This window comes from Lottia gigantea, assembly GCF_000327385.1.
Source record: "Lottia gigantea unplaced genomic scaffold LOTGIsca_129, whole genome shotgun sequence".
Classification (NCBI taxonomy): Eukaryota; Metazoa; Mollusca; class Gastropoda; family Lottiidae; genus Lottia; species Lottia gigantea.
In genome coordinates, this window is record NW_008707410.1 from 352,369 (window position 1) to 370,083 (window position 17,715).

At 34.8% G+C, this 17,715-nt stretch overlaps 4 protein-coding genes across 4 annotated transcripts; 2 read left to right on the forward strand and 2 right to left on the reverse strand.

Annotated features, from left to right (window-relative positions):
- Window positions 1-505: 505 nt before the first annotated feature.
- On the reverse strand, window positions 506-1,420 carry LOTGIDRAFT_96178 (hypothetical protein; the record flags this gene model as incomplete). The annotated part of the gene is made up of 2 exons (XM_009048829.1): window positions 506-1,003; window positions 1,070-1,420. Coding segments are annotated over 2 exons (849 nt in total), but the record flags the coding sequence as incomplete, so codon positions are not given.
- A 357-nt stretch (window positions 1,421-1,777) lies between these two features.
- On the reverse strand, window positions 1,778-2,501 carry LOTGIDRAFT_172250 (hypothetical protein; the record flags this gene model as incomplete). The annotated part of the gene is made up of 2 exons (XM_009048830.1): window positions 1,778-2,073; window positions 2,381-2,501. Coding segments are annotated over 2 exons (417 nt in total), but the record flags the coding sequence as incomplete, so codon positions are not given.
- A 303-nt stretch (window positions 2,502-2,804) lies between these two features.
- LOTGIDRAFT_138757 (hypothetical protein) lies at window positions 2,805-4,970 on the forward strand (the record flags this gene model as incomplete). The annotated part of the gene is made up of 1 exon (XM_009048831.1): window positions 2,805-4,970. The coding sequence occupies one exon, from the start codon at window positions 2,805-2,807 to the stop codon at window positions 4,968-4,970; it is 2,166 nt and encodes a 721-aa protein (XP_009047079.1).
- Window positions 4,971-12,315: 7,345 nt separating this feature from the next.
- On the forward strand, window positions 12,316-13,511 carry LOTGIDRAFT_172253 (hypothetical protein; the record flags this gene model as incomplete). Its single annotated transcript, XM_009048832.1, has 2 exons — window positions 12,316-12,715; window positions 13,450-13,511. The coding sequence occupies 2 exons, from the start codon at window positions 12,316-12,318 to the stop codon at window positions 13,509-13,511; spliced, it is 462 nt and encodes a 153-aa protein (XP_009047080.1).
- Window positions 13,512-17,715: the final 4,204 nt, after the last annotated feature.

Genomic DNA, 17,715 nt, shown 5'->3' on the forward strand with positions numbered 1-17,715 from the left:
TCAAAAAACAGATTATCGCCTGCCAGTGATAAATTATTATCACCATTTTTGATGAGATTGGAATATTGATAATAAAATGTTATGAATTTATCTGAATTTCAAAATCCAAATTCTCTGTATGTCCATTATCAATGCTGTTATCATCAGCATAATTTTCAGCATCATCAATGCCATCAACATTTTTATTCTTGGTATTATCATAAGCAATAGAAATCTTGGCATCATTATCAGCTCCATTTTCAATATCATTATCAGCAGTAGAAATCATGACATCAGTATTCACTTCATTTTTGGTATCATCATCATTATCATCTGAATATAAATAATCAGCCATACTTGAGAGTTTTAAAGACTTCCTTCTAGATGATCTGCGAGTTGGTTCCACAGGAGTGGCTGAACGTTTCTTAGAATTGGAACTCGTTTCAGATTCAGACATTTCTGTTTCATTTTTAGCTTTTTTGATTTCTTCATTGATTTTGATGTTGCTTTTCACAGACTCCATTTTGTGTACAGAAGTTATGTGCCTCTTTATGTGACTAGTATTACTAAATGATTTATCACAAATGCCACATTTATATGGTTTATCACCAGAATGTATTTTCACATGCCTGTTGAAGTCTCCTCGAGTTTTGCAACCATGTTTGCAGATGTCACAATTAAAAGGACGTTCTTCATTGTGGGTAATGACATGGCGCTTTAAACTGGAAACATGAACAAAACTCTTCCCACAAACATCACATTTGTTATTTTTTTCTCCGAAATGAACACGTTTGTGCGACCATAATTGACTGCTTTGAATAAAGGTAGCATCACATACGTCACATTTATAATTTTTCTCACCTGTATGCCATTTCAAATGGGCATTAACTGCACTTTGAACAGTAAATGATTTATCACAATAGTTACATTTGTAAGGTTTCTCGCCACTATGTGTTCGCAGATGTAAATCTAGTCCTTCAATACGAGCGAAAGATTTTGGGCATTCTGAACATTTAAAAGGCTTCTCACCAGTATGTGTAGTCATATGTTTCACCAGGGCATAAGATAAGAAAAAGGATTTTCCACAAACATCACAACTGTAGGCTTTATGTTTTTCATGTACTCGCTTTTTGTGAGTCTGTAATCGACTCATACTTGTAAAACATTCTTCACAATCATCACATTTATATGGTTTCTCTCCTGTATGGGAACGTATATGAATTGCCAAATGGTTATTACTATTAAAAGCTTTGTCACAAAGTCTACATTTGTATGGTAGATCGCCTACGTGGAGACGAACATGAACTTTCAATTGACCTAGGCGAGTAAATTTTTTATCACAAACGTTGCACTCTAGCTTGCCCTCTTGTTCATGCTGTGGAATATGAGATTTGAGATTTTGAACGTTACTAAACGTCCTAGAACAAAACTCACATTTGAATGTCTCGTGCCTCTGAGTTCTTCTATGCTTGTCAAGTTCAGCCTTACTTAAAAATTGCATCTGACAATTATTACAGACATAAGGCAAATTACCAGAATGGGTCATCAGGTGTATCTGAAATTCTCTTTCATCTGCTATCATGTCATAACAAAACATACATTTTATTCCAGAGGGTTTATCTGGGCGTTCTTCATGAGATTTCACATGTTCTGTTAACAGTTTGCCTTCATTAAAAATCTGCCAACAAACACCGCAACGGAATGGGTTTTCTAGCATCTCTGGTGTAGCCTTAGGAGCCATCTTTTTCCTCAGACTTCCAATTGTTTCTGCTCGGGAATAGCCTTTTCCAGTGTTTACCTTAGAAGTGTCTGTTTTTTGCTCTGGACTGATTTTTGGGAGGGGAAAAACTTTAGCCAAAGTTTCCACATAATTTTTGTCGCCATTGATATTAATTTCGTGTGGATCTTTGTGATGATGAACTTGCTTGACATCAAAGTTGCCATTGCTTTCACATTTCCCTATGGTGACTTCCTTAGGTTCTTCTTTAATGATTTGAGTTGCTACAGCTGTTCCAATTATGACAGAAACTTGGTCTGGAGAGCTTTTAAAACTGTTCTCACCATTCCTATTTAGTTCCGTACTTTGAATAGCATCTAGAAGAAAAAAGACAAATTTAACTTGACACAGGACATTTAATATTTAATCAAACATAATTAATTAACAAGTTTTCATCATCAAGCTTATCTTGCAGTCCTAGTTCTGGTAAACAAAATTTGGTACTAGGGTGGGCGTAAACTGAAACTCCACATTGTTGAAGAAAATGGGTATATGATCCTCATGACAGACACCGATTCCCAAACACACAAATCAAAATCTATGCAATAAAACTGATTTTTTAATTAAATACAAAACCAATGATTTACTGTTGTTCAATCTTATCGTAGGAATGTTTGGACTAACCTAAACTTGAACAGTGTATTTTGGAATGAATCTCAAGACCAGAATAAGTTGGGAATCTTTCATCACAAATTCTACATTCGTGATAAACATCTTCTTGTTTGATTTCGAATTCTAATTCCATTTTTATTTTCCTTTCTTCATTATGGAGAGACCTTGACATTGATTAGATGTGACTATTAACTCAAATAAACTCAAAAAATTTAAAATGTACCTAAATTTGTCAATATATAACCTTTAGTTTGACTCGAAATTCTCATCATTAGAATTATATTCAGGAATTCTAGTACATGTTATTTCAAAGACAGATTTTTGTATGTTAAAAGGCCTAATATATTAATTTGAGTGGAATCCAGATTAGTCGCACCTGCTTCAAGGTGAAGGCCCTGTCAACAAGGGCAGATAATTGGAGGTCATTTAAACAAACATGGCTTCCCTCCTGGCATTATCCTTACCGGCAAGGTGTTCTTCTTTGCGAACTGGTCGCAGTTGGAAGATTTTAACAGATTCGTTGCCCATTACCAGAAGTTTTTATACTACAGCACATGTTGCCAGCAAAGATTTGTATTGGAACGATCGTTTCAATGAAGGGGAGCAACAATTTGAAAAAATTCTGATTGCAAATCGAGGTGAAATTGCTTGTCGTGTTATCAAAACCTGCCAGCGGTTAGGAATTAAAACTGTAGCAGTGCACAGCGATGTTGATTCCCTGTCAGTACATGCTAGAATGGCAGATGAAAGAATCTGTATTGGTCCAGCACCTACTAGTCAGAGCTATCTGCAAATGGAAAAGATTTTAGATGCTGTGAAGCAGACAGGATCTCAAGCTGTACATCCAGGGTATGGATTTTTGTCTGAAAATACCAAGTTTGCTGGTGAGCTGGAAAAGATGGGGGTTCAGTTTATTGGGCCTAACAGTAAAAGTATTTATGACATGGGTGATAAGATAGAGAGTAAACGAATTGCAACCAAAGCAGGCGTGAACATGATCCCAGGGTTTGATGGTGTCGTTCAAGATGGTGACCATTGTGTGAAGCTAGCCAATGAAATTGGTTATCCGGTAATGATCAAAGCCTCTGCCGGTGGAGGAGGAAAGGGAATGAGGATTGCATGGAATGACAAAGAAGCCAAACAAGCTTTCAGATTATCTTCTCAAGAAGCAAAGTCAAGTTTTGGTGATGATCGAATGCTAATTGAGAAATTTATCGACAATCCACGACATATTGAAGTTCAAGTTCTCTGTGACAAGCATGGTAATGCCCTGTGGTTAAACGAACGAGAATGTTCGATCCAGAGACGAAATCAGAAAGTTATAGAAGAAGCTCCAAGCACCTTTGTTGATCCTGAAATGAGAAAAGCAATGGGTGATCAGGCTTGTATGATGGCGAAGGCTGTAGGGTATGATTCTGCAGGAACTGTGGAGTTTCTTGTGGATTCCAAGAAAAATTTCTTCTTTTTGGAGATGAACACTAGATTGCAGGTTGAACATCCAATTACAGAATGTATCACTGGAATCGACATTGTGCATCAAATGATACGATCAGCGAAAGGACATAAACTTTTACATGAACAAAAAGACATCCCTGTTGATGGCTGGGCATTGGAGTGTCGTGTCTATGCAGAAGATCCTTACAAAAATTTTGGCATGCCTTCAATTGGGCGTCTATCTCGATATCAAGAACCGTTGCATCTGGAGAATGTTCGATGTGACAGTGGCATTCAGGAGGGAAGTGAAATCAGCATTTACTATGATCCTATGATTTGTAAACTTGTAACTTATGGAAAAAACAGAACGGATGCATTAGAGACAATGAAACATGCATTGGATTCGTATGTTATAAGAGGGGTAACCCATAATATTCCTTTATTGCGAGATATCATCACAGAATCTAAATTCGTATCTGGTGACATCACAACCAAGTATCTTCAGGAAGTTTATCCAGATGGATTCCAAGGCAAGAAATTGTCAGAAAAGGAAACAAATGAACTAGTGGCATTATCAAGTGCTCTCTATGTCTCTGATGAGCTACGTAGTAACGATTTTGAAAATGGTACTAAGAATATGGATATGCCAGCAAAATTTGAATTGGTGGTGAAAGCTATGAATAATATCTACAACACCACAGTAGAAAAAGTTGCTGAGGGTTTCCGAGTTCATCTTAATGGTGACACATTGGATATTAATGGACAAATTCAATTTCATTCTCAATTAATAAATACAACCTTAAATGGTGTTGACAGTCAATTTCAACTGAGCAAACGACAAGGGGCTGGTAGTTATAGTTTACGATTCCTTGGTACTGTTTTTCCAGTCCAAGTTCTGACCACTTTCGCAGCTGAAATGATGAAATTGATGCCAGAAAAGAAGGAAATTGACATCAGCACTATGATTTTGGCACCTATGCCTGGAATGCTTAAGTCTGTAAATGTAGAACCTGGACAGAAAGTGGGAGAAGGCCAAGAAGTTTGTGTCCTGGAAGCCATGAAGATGCAGAACAGTCTTGTCGCAGGCAAAAGTGGTGTCGTAAAGAAGGTAAATTTTAAAACTGGGGAAACTGTCAGTGAAGATGATGTTATAGTGGAATTAGAGTAAGAGTTTAACTTAGCAAATTTTTATACAATACAATCAGGAAACTTTTTTCTAGGCATTAATTTGTGTTCTTATCCTTTTCACTGATCTGATTCAATTTTTGTTTCTGTTATATTTTAACATATTACATTTAGTTGTAATTTAGACATGGTCTGCATAAATTAAGAATACGATTATGATTATTTATGTGCATATGAATAGGTTATAAGAATCTGTTATGTTCTATTATAGACTAATATGTTGTATATGTGCATATTAATTATGTATGGAATCAATTACAAAGTTCCAATAAATTCTCATTTGTCCAGATGTTAAATAATCTTATGATAAATAATTCTGCTGTATATAGAAATGTTTGATATAATGTATGTACATATTAATAATGTAATGGAGTTTTCTATCATGTGCTCATGTTTAATTTTACAGAAGAATTTTCTTTGCCTATGTAAGATAAATGAGATTATAATTATGTGCATTTCACTGTATTTGTGTCGAATATCTAAACATTAATATTCAGAATTTACTATTTTCATAGTGAAACTGAAAAAATTGGTGCATTTTTTTGTTGTTTTTCATTACACTATAGATTATTTGTTATGTTTTGTTATCTGCTATACCGGTACTAAGTATTGTTACTCCAAAAGAGCTGAGTGTTTTATTTGATATATTATTTGATGAATATTATTTGTGATATTAGTAAAATTGTTTGGAACTTTTGAATGTTAATTTCCAAATTGAAAAGTATTAGAATGTCTCTGTCAGTGGCTTAAGTTATGAGTTGAGCAAAACTCTATGTTCTATGACGTGATCTAACTGGACCAAGAAAATTGGAAATTTTTATAAGATTTTTCAGGTTTATATAGGAGCCCTTATTCAAATTTTCTTTTAGGGTTTTTTGAGGTTAATAGAAATGTATTCATTTATTAACTACTGTACCTATTATTATGATGTATCATGTAGTGTTTTGTTTTATAAACATATTTTTTTATATAATGTCTTTTTTTTTATGGCTCTAGACAGAAGCTGTTGCAGGCAGCAGGATACATGTTTTCTCACTTAGCTTGATGATCAACACTTGTTTTCATATGGTTTTTCTCCATATGTGATACAGGTTCATTAGTGATACAGATTGTTGGGACCAACATGAAAAAAAAGTGGTTTGACATTTTCATTCAGATGAGACATGAATTTCCTTCCTTTCACCTATTGCATATACTCAAAACCCTATCTTTTTTTTTCTCTCATTATCACCATACCATTATCATTATACTTCAGTAGATAATCCAGTATTATGAAAAACTCTATGCAGGTAAGACTAACTTGTCTGCCTTCATGACCCATTTCTAGACTTTGACACTAATTCTTTGTCTTTGATCCTGATATGTGACCTCAATGTTCTGAAAGAGTGAGTATAACTTGTAATGTACAAATAGTGATTTCAAGTGTGAACTCTTTTGTCTTAATGATCTTCATGCTCCTATAAATTATAGCAATAAGACCCAAGACTTAGGGAAAAGGGTTCTCAACTATGAACTCTCTTGTGTTTATGATTTCAATGCTTTTATATATATAGTAATGAACAGATATAGTTACAGCAATAAGCAGACCCGCTCGTAGACTTGTCAATAAGGTATTGAGGTAATATGTCTTGATTATCAAGTAGCTCTGGTCAATCGTGTATTATTTAATATTAATGTTAAATACCTAATAATTTTTTAGTGGGTATCCCCGTCGTTCAGAAAACAACTCTCAAACAATATTGAAAAAGTAATAGAGTCATTTATGAAAAGACTGCTGAAGTAGACAGGATCTCAAGCTGTACAGGCAGGGTATGGATTTTTGACTGAAAATAACAAGTTTGCTGGTGACCATACACACTATTGGGCTTCCCCCTGTTCTTCACACCCCTATTTATCCACACACAAACACTTTCTCAATCCCGACAGGTCTACTCTTCTGATTTTATTTACCAGTTCATTCGACTTGAGAGTTCCCTTTCAACCCCCACATGCGTGTCTTTCAGATCACACAGTTAAACCAGTTCATTTCCGTGTTCTTCCATCCAAATCACCCCATCTCCTCTAAACACTCATACATTTGTTGATATTCACTTTTAGACCAGCCAAAGTATTAACATTGTTTCTCTAATCTTTAATCTCACAAAATGATTATCCGAGATTTTGGAAAACGGCCAAAATATATATAAAAAAAACCTATTGGACAATACTTACCAAGGGTATAAAATTTTCATTTTGAAAAGTGATAAGGATAATTTTAAGACGACTATTAAGGCCTCGAAGGTATGTCACAGTAATATTTTTTTAATTAAATTACATTTACTATATTATGCTGAAATTGGTTTTCAGTTAACCATATATTTAAATGAATTTATCTGTTTAAATATGAACACCCTATATTTTGAAATCTGACACGGAGCTCTGTAGCGCAGTATAGTCAATATTTAGACGGATGTATGCCTTATATGTGTGATGTAAAACAGCGTTATAAAGGCTTATTAGATGACCTCTCTACTCCATTATATCTAAGTTGATTTCATTGCTTTCTCCACGAGAAGTTCCTGGGGCTTTGTATACACGAGGACGGAACTAAATACTCAGGGATAAGTGAAAGAAAGCGAGTATTTTGTTGTGAATGCATTGCTCTATGTGTTTGGAACCTTCCTGCAAATTTGCAGACTATTCCAACTATTGAGCCCATATACAACTTATACGGAACAATAATTGTCTTCATGTAATGTAATTTTAGAACTAGCGATTAGTTTTTTTTATCGTGAATGGATTGCTCTCTAGTCTTGGAAACTACAATAGTTTGTGTTGGAATTTAGTATCCTTGGCAATCTGATTGCCACTCTGCCACCCACTGCGTCAAGTTACCGTATAATATACTGTATGTGAACATTAATATTTGGAGAGTATTCGCTTTAAGGTAAATATAATATAAAACTATATTTGCCGGTAATTATAATATAAAACTATATTTGCCGCAATCGGTCTCTAAACAGTTTTTTTTTAGTTTTGAATAACCCGACAATAAAAAAGAGAGGGTTTTCCTAGCAAAATTTCCCTCAATGCACACTGCGTGGCGATGATTATAATAGGTCCAATCACACAAAAAGAATAGTGTGTAAAACTACATTTCAATTCATTAGTTTCATTAAATACGGTAGAAAAGTAAGATCTAAAAAACTCCATTGCACGAGCCCAATTGGTACAGAACAGTAGGTCATAAAACTACATTTCAAGTCATTAGTCCAATTATGTACAGAAAAGTATGATATTAGCTCAATAAGGTACAGAATAGCAGGACATTAATCCCCATTCCGTTTCATTAACTTACTAAGGTAGGCTACTGATCAATAGTAAATAATTAAAAATCCATTTCATTAAAGATACTGAACAGTAGGATATAAAACTCAATTTCAATTCATTGACTAATTAAGGTACTGAGCTATAGTAAATAATTCAAAATTTCATTTCATTTTCAGAACAGTAGGATATAAAACTCAATTTCATTGACTGAGTAAGGTAAGTTCGTTATATCATTAGTTTAATAAATTTAAAGAAGAGTAGGATATAAAACTCCATTTCATTTCATTAATCTAGTAAGGTACAAAGCCGCAGGATATAAAACTCCATTTTATTTCATAAGCTGTAGGACATAAATCAAAATTTCATCTCGTTTCATTAAGGGTAGAGAACAGAAGTATATAAAACCCCATTCATTTCTTTACTCCAGTAAAGTACTGACCAGTAGGATATAAAACTCTATTTCATTCCAGTATCCCATCAGAAATATAAGACGTATAACAAAAGAAGTAGTCAAAACAGGAGCAGAAAAGTAGGACGGACTGTTTTTATGTTTCCCGTCGTTGTAAGCTGTCTATAAGAGATGTTAAAAGCCATGGCAATTCAATTTACGACATACTAATCTGATTACCAGGGCAAAGATACTTTTAATGTTTTTACTGACACTTTCAAATTATTTGGTGCACTATAAGTCCTAGTAATGATAGGAACTGGTTTAAGGGACAAGGACGTGCTGGATTTGAGACAAGAGCTCAAAAGAAGACATTTTCCGTGTGTTCATATTTACAAAACAAAACGTAGAAATGGCGACGTGTCGTGTTGATTGGCCGTTTTGAAAATCACTCGACCTCATGAATACTTAAATAAATTTGAGGTTTCCATGTGGCAGTAACAATAGTTTTAGACGTGTTAAAGCTGGGTGTGTTTAACTGGACAATTTCGAAATCATCGATGTATCATCGGTTTGGGGTATTGGCATAGGGCACCAATCGAGCACGGACTTGCAAGAGCGTGGAGTTTCACATGTATATCCCTTATACCGACCGTGTCTTACAGAGACCTTTTAGTTTATTTTTTATGGCCTATATTCAATTTAGTGTTATTTCCACACGAAAACTGAGATCTAGAAAATGCAATTGACTAAAAACGGGGAAGTTGAAGGAATTGTAAAGCGGTAGGGTTTATAATACTTTTTTTATTTGGATAGGAGACACTGATATCATCAATTTGCACCATTACTATTTTCAATCAGACGTCTGTGGTTCCTATAATTCCACTAAAACTAAATATTTGATATCACTTTAATCGCAAAGGGCCTTATGTGATAAAACATTTTTTGTGATTTGTGACGTCATCATACACATAGTTGGAATTGCAAGAACCACAGACGTCTGATCAAAAATCGGAATAGTGCCAATTGATGCCACTTTACAATCCCTTTAAGTTGCGATATCAAGAGTTACGCCCCATACGAGGAATACACGATTACCTTTGTCAGACCAATTTGTCATAGCACCGTCATAGGACATCAAATCTTATTATCAAATACAAACGTATTCGTAAGCTTTATGATGACAAAAAGGAGAGCTCGGCCTATGATAGCCTATGATACGTGGATTACTCTCACTACCTCTGAGAGTATCATTCTGAGGCACCGTCATAACAATCATGTTAAAAATAGAGCAAATTATAGAAATTGAGGAAAATGAGATCTAATTAGTGTATTATTGATTATCCTTTATATAATTCTATCATTGGCCTTCATTTGATTTGGATAGTTCTGCCAGGTAAGCACGAAACTGTTACTTTCTTTCTATCTTGGGATGAATGAATAAATGGATACGAGGGTATATCTGACTATTATGTAGCGGAATATGTTTATGTGGAGTTTGGTGATATTTGCTTTTACTCTTATTTGGTTTGGAATTTGTGTGAGATAAGTACGGTACCGACTCCTTCTCTCATTCAATGGACGAATAAAGGCCTCAGGGAAATGAATAAATGGATACTCTACAGTAAAGATGTAGTGTAGGGTGATTTTCACTTAATTCAGCCTGTTCTGCCAGATAAGCACGCTATTGTTTCTTTCTCTCTATCTTACGGGTGAATAAAAAAGTCGGAGAGAAGTAGGGGAGCAGATAGAAAAGTGGATTGGGATAGAACCCCATTATTATCGCCAGCTTAATTAACTGGTTATTTGGAAGAGAATCCTTATTATCAAAATTTAATAGCTGTAGGGAATAGAGGTTGTAACTTGTAACTTTGCATTTATATAAGCATGTTGCAACAAAACAGTCACAAAAACATGATATGAGTTTACTCACGTAGTTCCTGATATACTGTGGGGATAGACAGAGAGAAAGAATGGACTGATGAATGAATGAAGCTATTTTGATATATCGTAATATTACACTAGACATGATTGCATCAAAAATTCCATGTTTAATGTCATAAACAAACATAAATCATCGATAAACCTAGATTCCACACGGAATTGTCTTTGTTTAGCCGGTATTTGAACTTTCAGGAATCCTGCTAGTCCATTGTTCTGTAATAATCAGGAACAAAGGCTCCAGATTTCAATAATAAACCTACATGTAATTGGACAAGAAAGGCAGGTCCGTAGGGAGGATCTCCTTTCATTTTCAGTTGGGAGCATAATCTTATGTGCAGAGGCGTAATTAGTTTCAAACTTGGTCCGTAAAATACTTCCCTCATTGTGCACAGCATATTCATCAATCAACAAGATCTCAGATATTTGGTGGAAGGGTCGGGGAGAGATATTTGTCACGGATTTTTATATTGGCCGAAAAATACAATCTTTCATAACTACTCCAAAACCCATCCGCGACGGGTCGACGGGTCTTGTAGAACTACCTCCTAAAACATTGACTGGGAAAGCTAAAACTTGCTATCAACCTTCTGCCTTCATCTCAAGGACGTAGTCTGGTAATGAATTAAATAATATATTTCTTGTAGAACCAGAAAGGCGAAATATATTTTGAATTATTCAAATGAAAGTGGAGTAAAAAAAGTTGAGCAGAGTCTTTGTCTTTGAGTGTTTCAACGACCTCTATTTTAGCTTTCAACAAAGATAAAGGGGAAAAGATGTTCTCTGCAGTGAAACTTGTAACATTACTTTGATATAAATGAAATAAAAGTGTTAAGAAACTTTGGGAGTAAAAACTGAGCCTATCTGTTCATGATAGATTTGGTAATAAATAGATGAGTTCCAGTATACCAGTGGTGATCATTCTGTATATTGGAACTCAGAATCATCTTCCTGCATACGCCCTTATTAGTATTATGTCAGCTAGTTAAGTAATTTATCGTTTCCAGACAGAATACTGTCCATGTATAGAACAATAGAACAACAACAATTGGATATATCCGTAAGATGACAACGATAGACGATTAAAAACATGGAGCTAATTAATTTAATTAGATTTCAGATAAATCATGACTATGTTTGGTTTCTGTCGCTTGGTAATTATCGGTCCCCGCTTGTTTATTCGTCTACTCGCGATAATTTCAAATCGAATATATAACATGTAAATTCTATTTTGATCAATCTCTCAAATTTCAAATCGTTGAATAAAATTGTTTCTTGTCTTATATTTCCTTATTTCACCTGATGATAACAATGTATATTGTTGAAACGTTGTTTACTATATATTTCAGGATTTGTATACCATGAAACTGTGTTCGTTATTTAAATAGGTTCTCGTTTTAAATCGGAGAGAACAAACGCTATAGTTGCCAGGTTGGAAACGCATCATACGCTAGAGACTCGTGCGTCTGGTTTTGTTTCCCATGTTCTTTAGCTCAATAAGGTGAAAAAAGTAGGACAACAATTGTTCACATGCTTTGTTTCCTACTTCATGACCTAGGTCAGTGCTTATTTGAGAATACTATTCTCAAGTCATTTTGTCAACAGTACTAAGATATCGAAAAGAAATCCAGGTTTCTCTTGATTGAGCACATTCTCCCCTTTTTCTTTTCAGACGAGGTAAAAAGCTAAAATGGGGACGTGTGCCTCCAGCAACAACCTGACGGGGGCCACCAGTTCCAAATCGTCTGGTCACAACCCGATCATCACCATTTCCGAATCGTCCAAGAATGTTCCTAAACCTGTTTCTGGGACAACTAGCAGTCCAAGACTATCGGAAACCAAATTATCATCTAGGAACTGTGTTTCAAATTCTCCAGAACTGAATCAACTAAATCCCGCATCAGCGATTGTGAATTCCCCGGAGCCTTTTATAGGTTCTCCAGATTCCGGACTAGGACATACTGGGGGTACATCTGGGAACGGTGACACTCCCAACTATGTTTTGTTGCAAAACGCTGTACAGAAGGAAGACGATAATTTTGATCTGAAGCAGTTAGTTTGTGATGAGCGTGGCGATGATTATATTGAAGGTGAGTGCCTTTCATTCCTATACGCGTAAGGGCTAGAATGTTTTTTAAGAATTCACATCTGCCCTTCTTATCCAAGAAGAATGAATATATGCATGGGCGTATAAGCCAAACGTTTAGAGGGTCTGTCGTCCCTTTAAAAAGATTTTTCTCAACCGCTGCCCGTATTCATTTTGAGGACGGGAACTAGTTCCTGTATACTTTTCTGCGCCAAGGTTCATTCCCCATTCCACTGACTAAAATTTGTGCACACCCACCCGATCTCTCCTTTCCAGGTCTAATTTAATTAAATGTGTTCGTATGCTAGTAAATGTTGTGGAAAAAGAAGAGTTTCTTCCCTTCGGCTATTTCTGATAACTACTCACTGAATTGACCTTGAATTCACTGTCAAAGCATGCTCAGCAAAATTTCGAAATCACAATGAAATGTGAGTGATCTTGGACCACTGCATTTCAAAATGGCGGGAGAGAGTTTTTCTACATTCTCGCTCCATTCTACCTGCAGTAAAAAATAGATCTACTCCTTTGAGCAATTAAAAGTAAGTTAGGATTAGCCTACTCAACATTTTGAAAGTAAATCTTCCCAGTTCTGAAATCAGAATGTCAGCCGAAAAATCTAGAACTTTGAAAACCGCACTGAGTTCTACATCCCAAAGATTTTGCAAAATTAAAAATATAAATGAAGTAGGCTTATGTTATAATGAAAAGTAGAATGTAAAATTTCATTTCATTTTCCAGGTAAGTTTGATTCCATTATAAATTTCTACAGAAAAAGCTGGGATGATGTGTCTAGAACATGACTGATATGTTCTGAGAGAAAAGAGAGACAGACCTAGAATTATAAGTGAGTAGATTACTTTATGCGAGCCAAATATTTATAAAATCCTGAAACTTAGATTCTTTCAAATTAAAATCAAAAGCACCAATCCTCATCCACCTGCCCTTGTAAAACACTCTAGAATTAATAGTTTTTAAATGATTTTGACAGCAATGTATAGTACTAGCATATTCTTATCTAGAAAATGCCTGAGGGGAAGGGGGCAAAAAATGAGGAATCTCTCAAAAGTCCCACAGAATTCAGATGGCCTGAGAAAGACTTTGAGCATTGAGAGAGTTTAATTTTCACTAAATAATACACCACTGACTACATAATAATAATGAAAAGTATCATTTTCCACTGGAAATGAAAGATTGCCATTTTCCATGCAGGCAATTTAAGAGAGTAACCATTCTGTGTTAGTGAAGTTTCAAGTGAAGAAATTATTTTACAAGATAAAACTGAGCTTCCAGAGCCAATTTTATTGGACTGGAAGGTATTTGGGGTTAGTTGAATGCACTGTCAAAATTATCAAGTACTAAATAGCTCAAAATCGAAATATTGCGATTCAGACATGGCATTAGTCAGACAGTAGGTGATTAAATTTGCCAAGATAATATTTTAAAAAGACAGCACCCATACCCTTCCCCCTAATTAGTTGATGATCTGTGTAAAGTGGTATATAAGTTTAGAATATATCTGGAAGGTTTAGGTAATCAGATTTGCCAAGATATTATAACAATATTATTTTATTATATTGATTATTTTAAGAATAATTTGTCTCTCTTATATGGTGTCATTGATTGTCAATATTTATACACCTGCAGTAAATGTGGACTTTTTAACTGATACACACAAACAATAGTTAACATGGGGCAGAGGATAGACCATTTCTACAATCTCATTGAAATATAAATGTAGATCAGTTCAATAATCAATTCGATAGTCCAAAGCTAGTTCTACATGACTGTTAAATACAGTATATCCTGCTCACGCGACCACCTTTATTAAGCAATCACCTTCAATATGCGACTACAATAAAATCCCCCCTACGAGTTTTCAATATAATTAACGACTGATAAGCGACCACCTTCATTACACAACCAGCGACCATGTATTTACACTCCCGTGTAATCATATTGAGTCAATTAAGCGACCATGACACTTATTAACTCCCTTGATTAAACATCTCGTTCTTTCACACATTGGTGAGATGCTCCCAGAATGGTGTAGTAAATGGACCATTGTTAAAGGAATAACATTGTTTTTGGTGCTATGAGTGTTGAACGCGAGGATTTCTAATACATAGAATGAAATAGAGGAAATGAATGAAATTGTTTCAGCCGACTCAATTCTCCAGAGACCACCTCCAGTAAGAGTTAATACAGTTTTTACTGTACTATTAAATCAGGAGTTACCGGTAAGAGATCTAGTTAGACATGACTGGTAAATATAACCAAATCAAGAATCTAGAGCTCTAGTCAGATAGGACTGGTAAAATATAGTCATATCAACAGTATAGAGATTGTCATTCATGACTGGTGAAATAGGCAAATTAACAGTATAGAGCTCTTTCTCGCATGACTGGTACATACAACAAAATTAACAGTCTAGAGCTCTATTCAACCATGACTGGTTCATACAACAAAATTAACAGTCTAGAGCTCTATTAAAGCACGACTGGTAGATACAACAATATTATCAGTCTAGAGCTCTATTAAAACATGACTGTAGATACAACAAAATTAACAGTCTAGAGCTCTATTAAAACATGACTGTAGATACAACAAAGTTATGTGAGCTCTATTAAAGCATGGCTGGTATATACAACAAAATTAACAGTCTAGAGCTCTATTAAAGCATGACTGGTAGATACAACAAAGTTAAGTCTAGAGCTCTATTAAAGCATGGCTGGTAGATACAACAAAGTTAAGTCTAGAGCTCTATTAAAGCATGACTGGTAGATACAACAAAATAAGGTCTAGAGCTCTATTAAAACATGACTGTAGATACAACAAAATTAACAGTCTAGAGCTCTAATAAAGCATGACTGGTATATACAACATTAAAAGTCTAGAGCTATATTAAAGCATGACTGGTAGATACAACAAAATTAATTCTAGAGCTCTATTAAAGCATGACTGGTAGATACAACAAAATTAAGTCTAGAGCTCTATTCAACCATGACTGGTAGATACAACAAAATTAAGTCTAGAGCTCTATTCAACCATGAGTAGTAGATACAACAAATTAACAGTCTAGAGCTGAATTCGGATATGACTGACAAAATAATAGTGAAATGAACAAATAAAGGTAGACTAATTCCTATAGCTGAAGTCAAGCATGACTGGTAAATTCATCTTGATCAGAAGCCCTTGCTTGTATAATTGATGTAATTAATGAAATATTTGATAAATTGATTAATAATAGTGTAAACTAGACACTAGCCACCTGTTGCCTTGTAGATTTTCTGACAACTCTGATTTTCTTATTTACTTTTCATTTGTTAAAATGTCAATTTGAGATTCAAACAAAGGAAAATGTCAATATTTTAAACCTTAATTTCATTAGGAATCAAGGGGCCTAAGGTTGTCTCTGTGAGTGAGGTACTTTAAATTAAAGTAATTTACCTTACCAAAAATTCTTAAAATAATAATAACAAAATGATAAAAGATGTCCTAGAGACAAATTCATAGCCGGACATTCTCAAGGTTCTATGAGACAGGACTGGTAATAAAGTTCTTTATCCCTGGATCTGATACAGAATAATATTATATTGATAATGTCTATATGCAACTCAGACCTATAAATAGTCTAGCTTCTGTATTTGTCAATGGCTTTAGGTTATATTGTCATTTTGACATATAAATATAATTAAAGTAGTATTGCCAGGAATATATTTTAGACAAAACATATCAAGTCATGGAGGGAAAAATGACACTATATTAGTAACCTCTCCAAGGGAGTCCTTAAACGGTGTGGAAACATAAACCAGCCTGTGCCGCTTTAACTAGTGTTTTTGTCTGTTATTAAAACCAGTCATTGCTACTTTAACTAGATGGCAGTGATTATTTTTGTCTGTTATTAAAACCAATCATTGCTACTTTAACTAGATGCTGATGGCAGTGATTATTTTTGGCTGTTATTGAAACCTGTCAGTGCTACTTTAACTAGATGACAGTGATTATTTTTGGCTGTTATTGAAACCTGTCAGTGCTACTTTAACTAGATGGCAGTGATTATGTTTGTCTGTTATTAAAACCTGTGATTGCTACTTTAACTAGATGCTGATGGCAGTGATTATGTCTGTCTGTTATTAAAACCTGCGAGTGCTACTTTAACTAGATGACAGTGATTATTTTTGGCTGTTATTGAAACCTGTCAGTGCTACTTTAACTAGATGGCAGTGATTATGTTTGTCTGTTATTAAAACCTGTGATTGCTACTTTAACTAGATGCTGATGGCAGTGATTATGTCTGTCTGTTATTAAAACCTGCGAGTGCTACTTTAACTAGATGACAGTGATTATTTTTGGCTGTTATTGAAACCTGTCAGTGCTACTTTAACTAGATGGCAGTGATTATGTTTGTCTGTTATTAAAACCTGTGATTGCTACTTTAACTAGATGCTGATGGCAGTGATTATGTCTGTCTGTTATTAAAACCTGCGAGTGCTACTTTAACTAGATGCTGATGGCAGTGATTATTTTTGCCTGTTATTAAAACCAGTCAGTGCTACTTTAACTAGATACTGATGGCAGTGATTGTTTTTGTCTGTTATTAAAACCAGTCAGTGCTACTTTAACTAGATGCTGATGGCAGTGATTGTTTTTGTCTGTTATTAAAACCAGTCAGTGCTACTTTTACTAGATGCTGATGGCAGTGATTATTTTTGCCTGTTATTAAAACCAGTCAGTGCTACTTTAACTAGATACTGATGGCAGTGATTGTTTTTGTCTGTTATTAAAACCAGTCAGTGCTACTTTAACTAGATACTGATGGCAGTGATTGTTTTTGTCTGTTATTAAAACCAGTCAGTGCTACTTTAACTAGATACTGATGGCAGTGATTATTTTTGTCTGTTATTAAAACCAGTCAGTGCTACTTTAACTAGATGACAGTGATTATTTTTGTCTGTTATTGAAACCAGTCAGTGCTACTTTAACTAGATACTGATGGCAGTGATT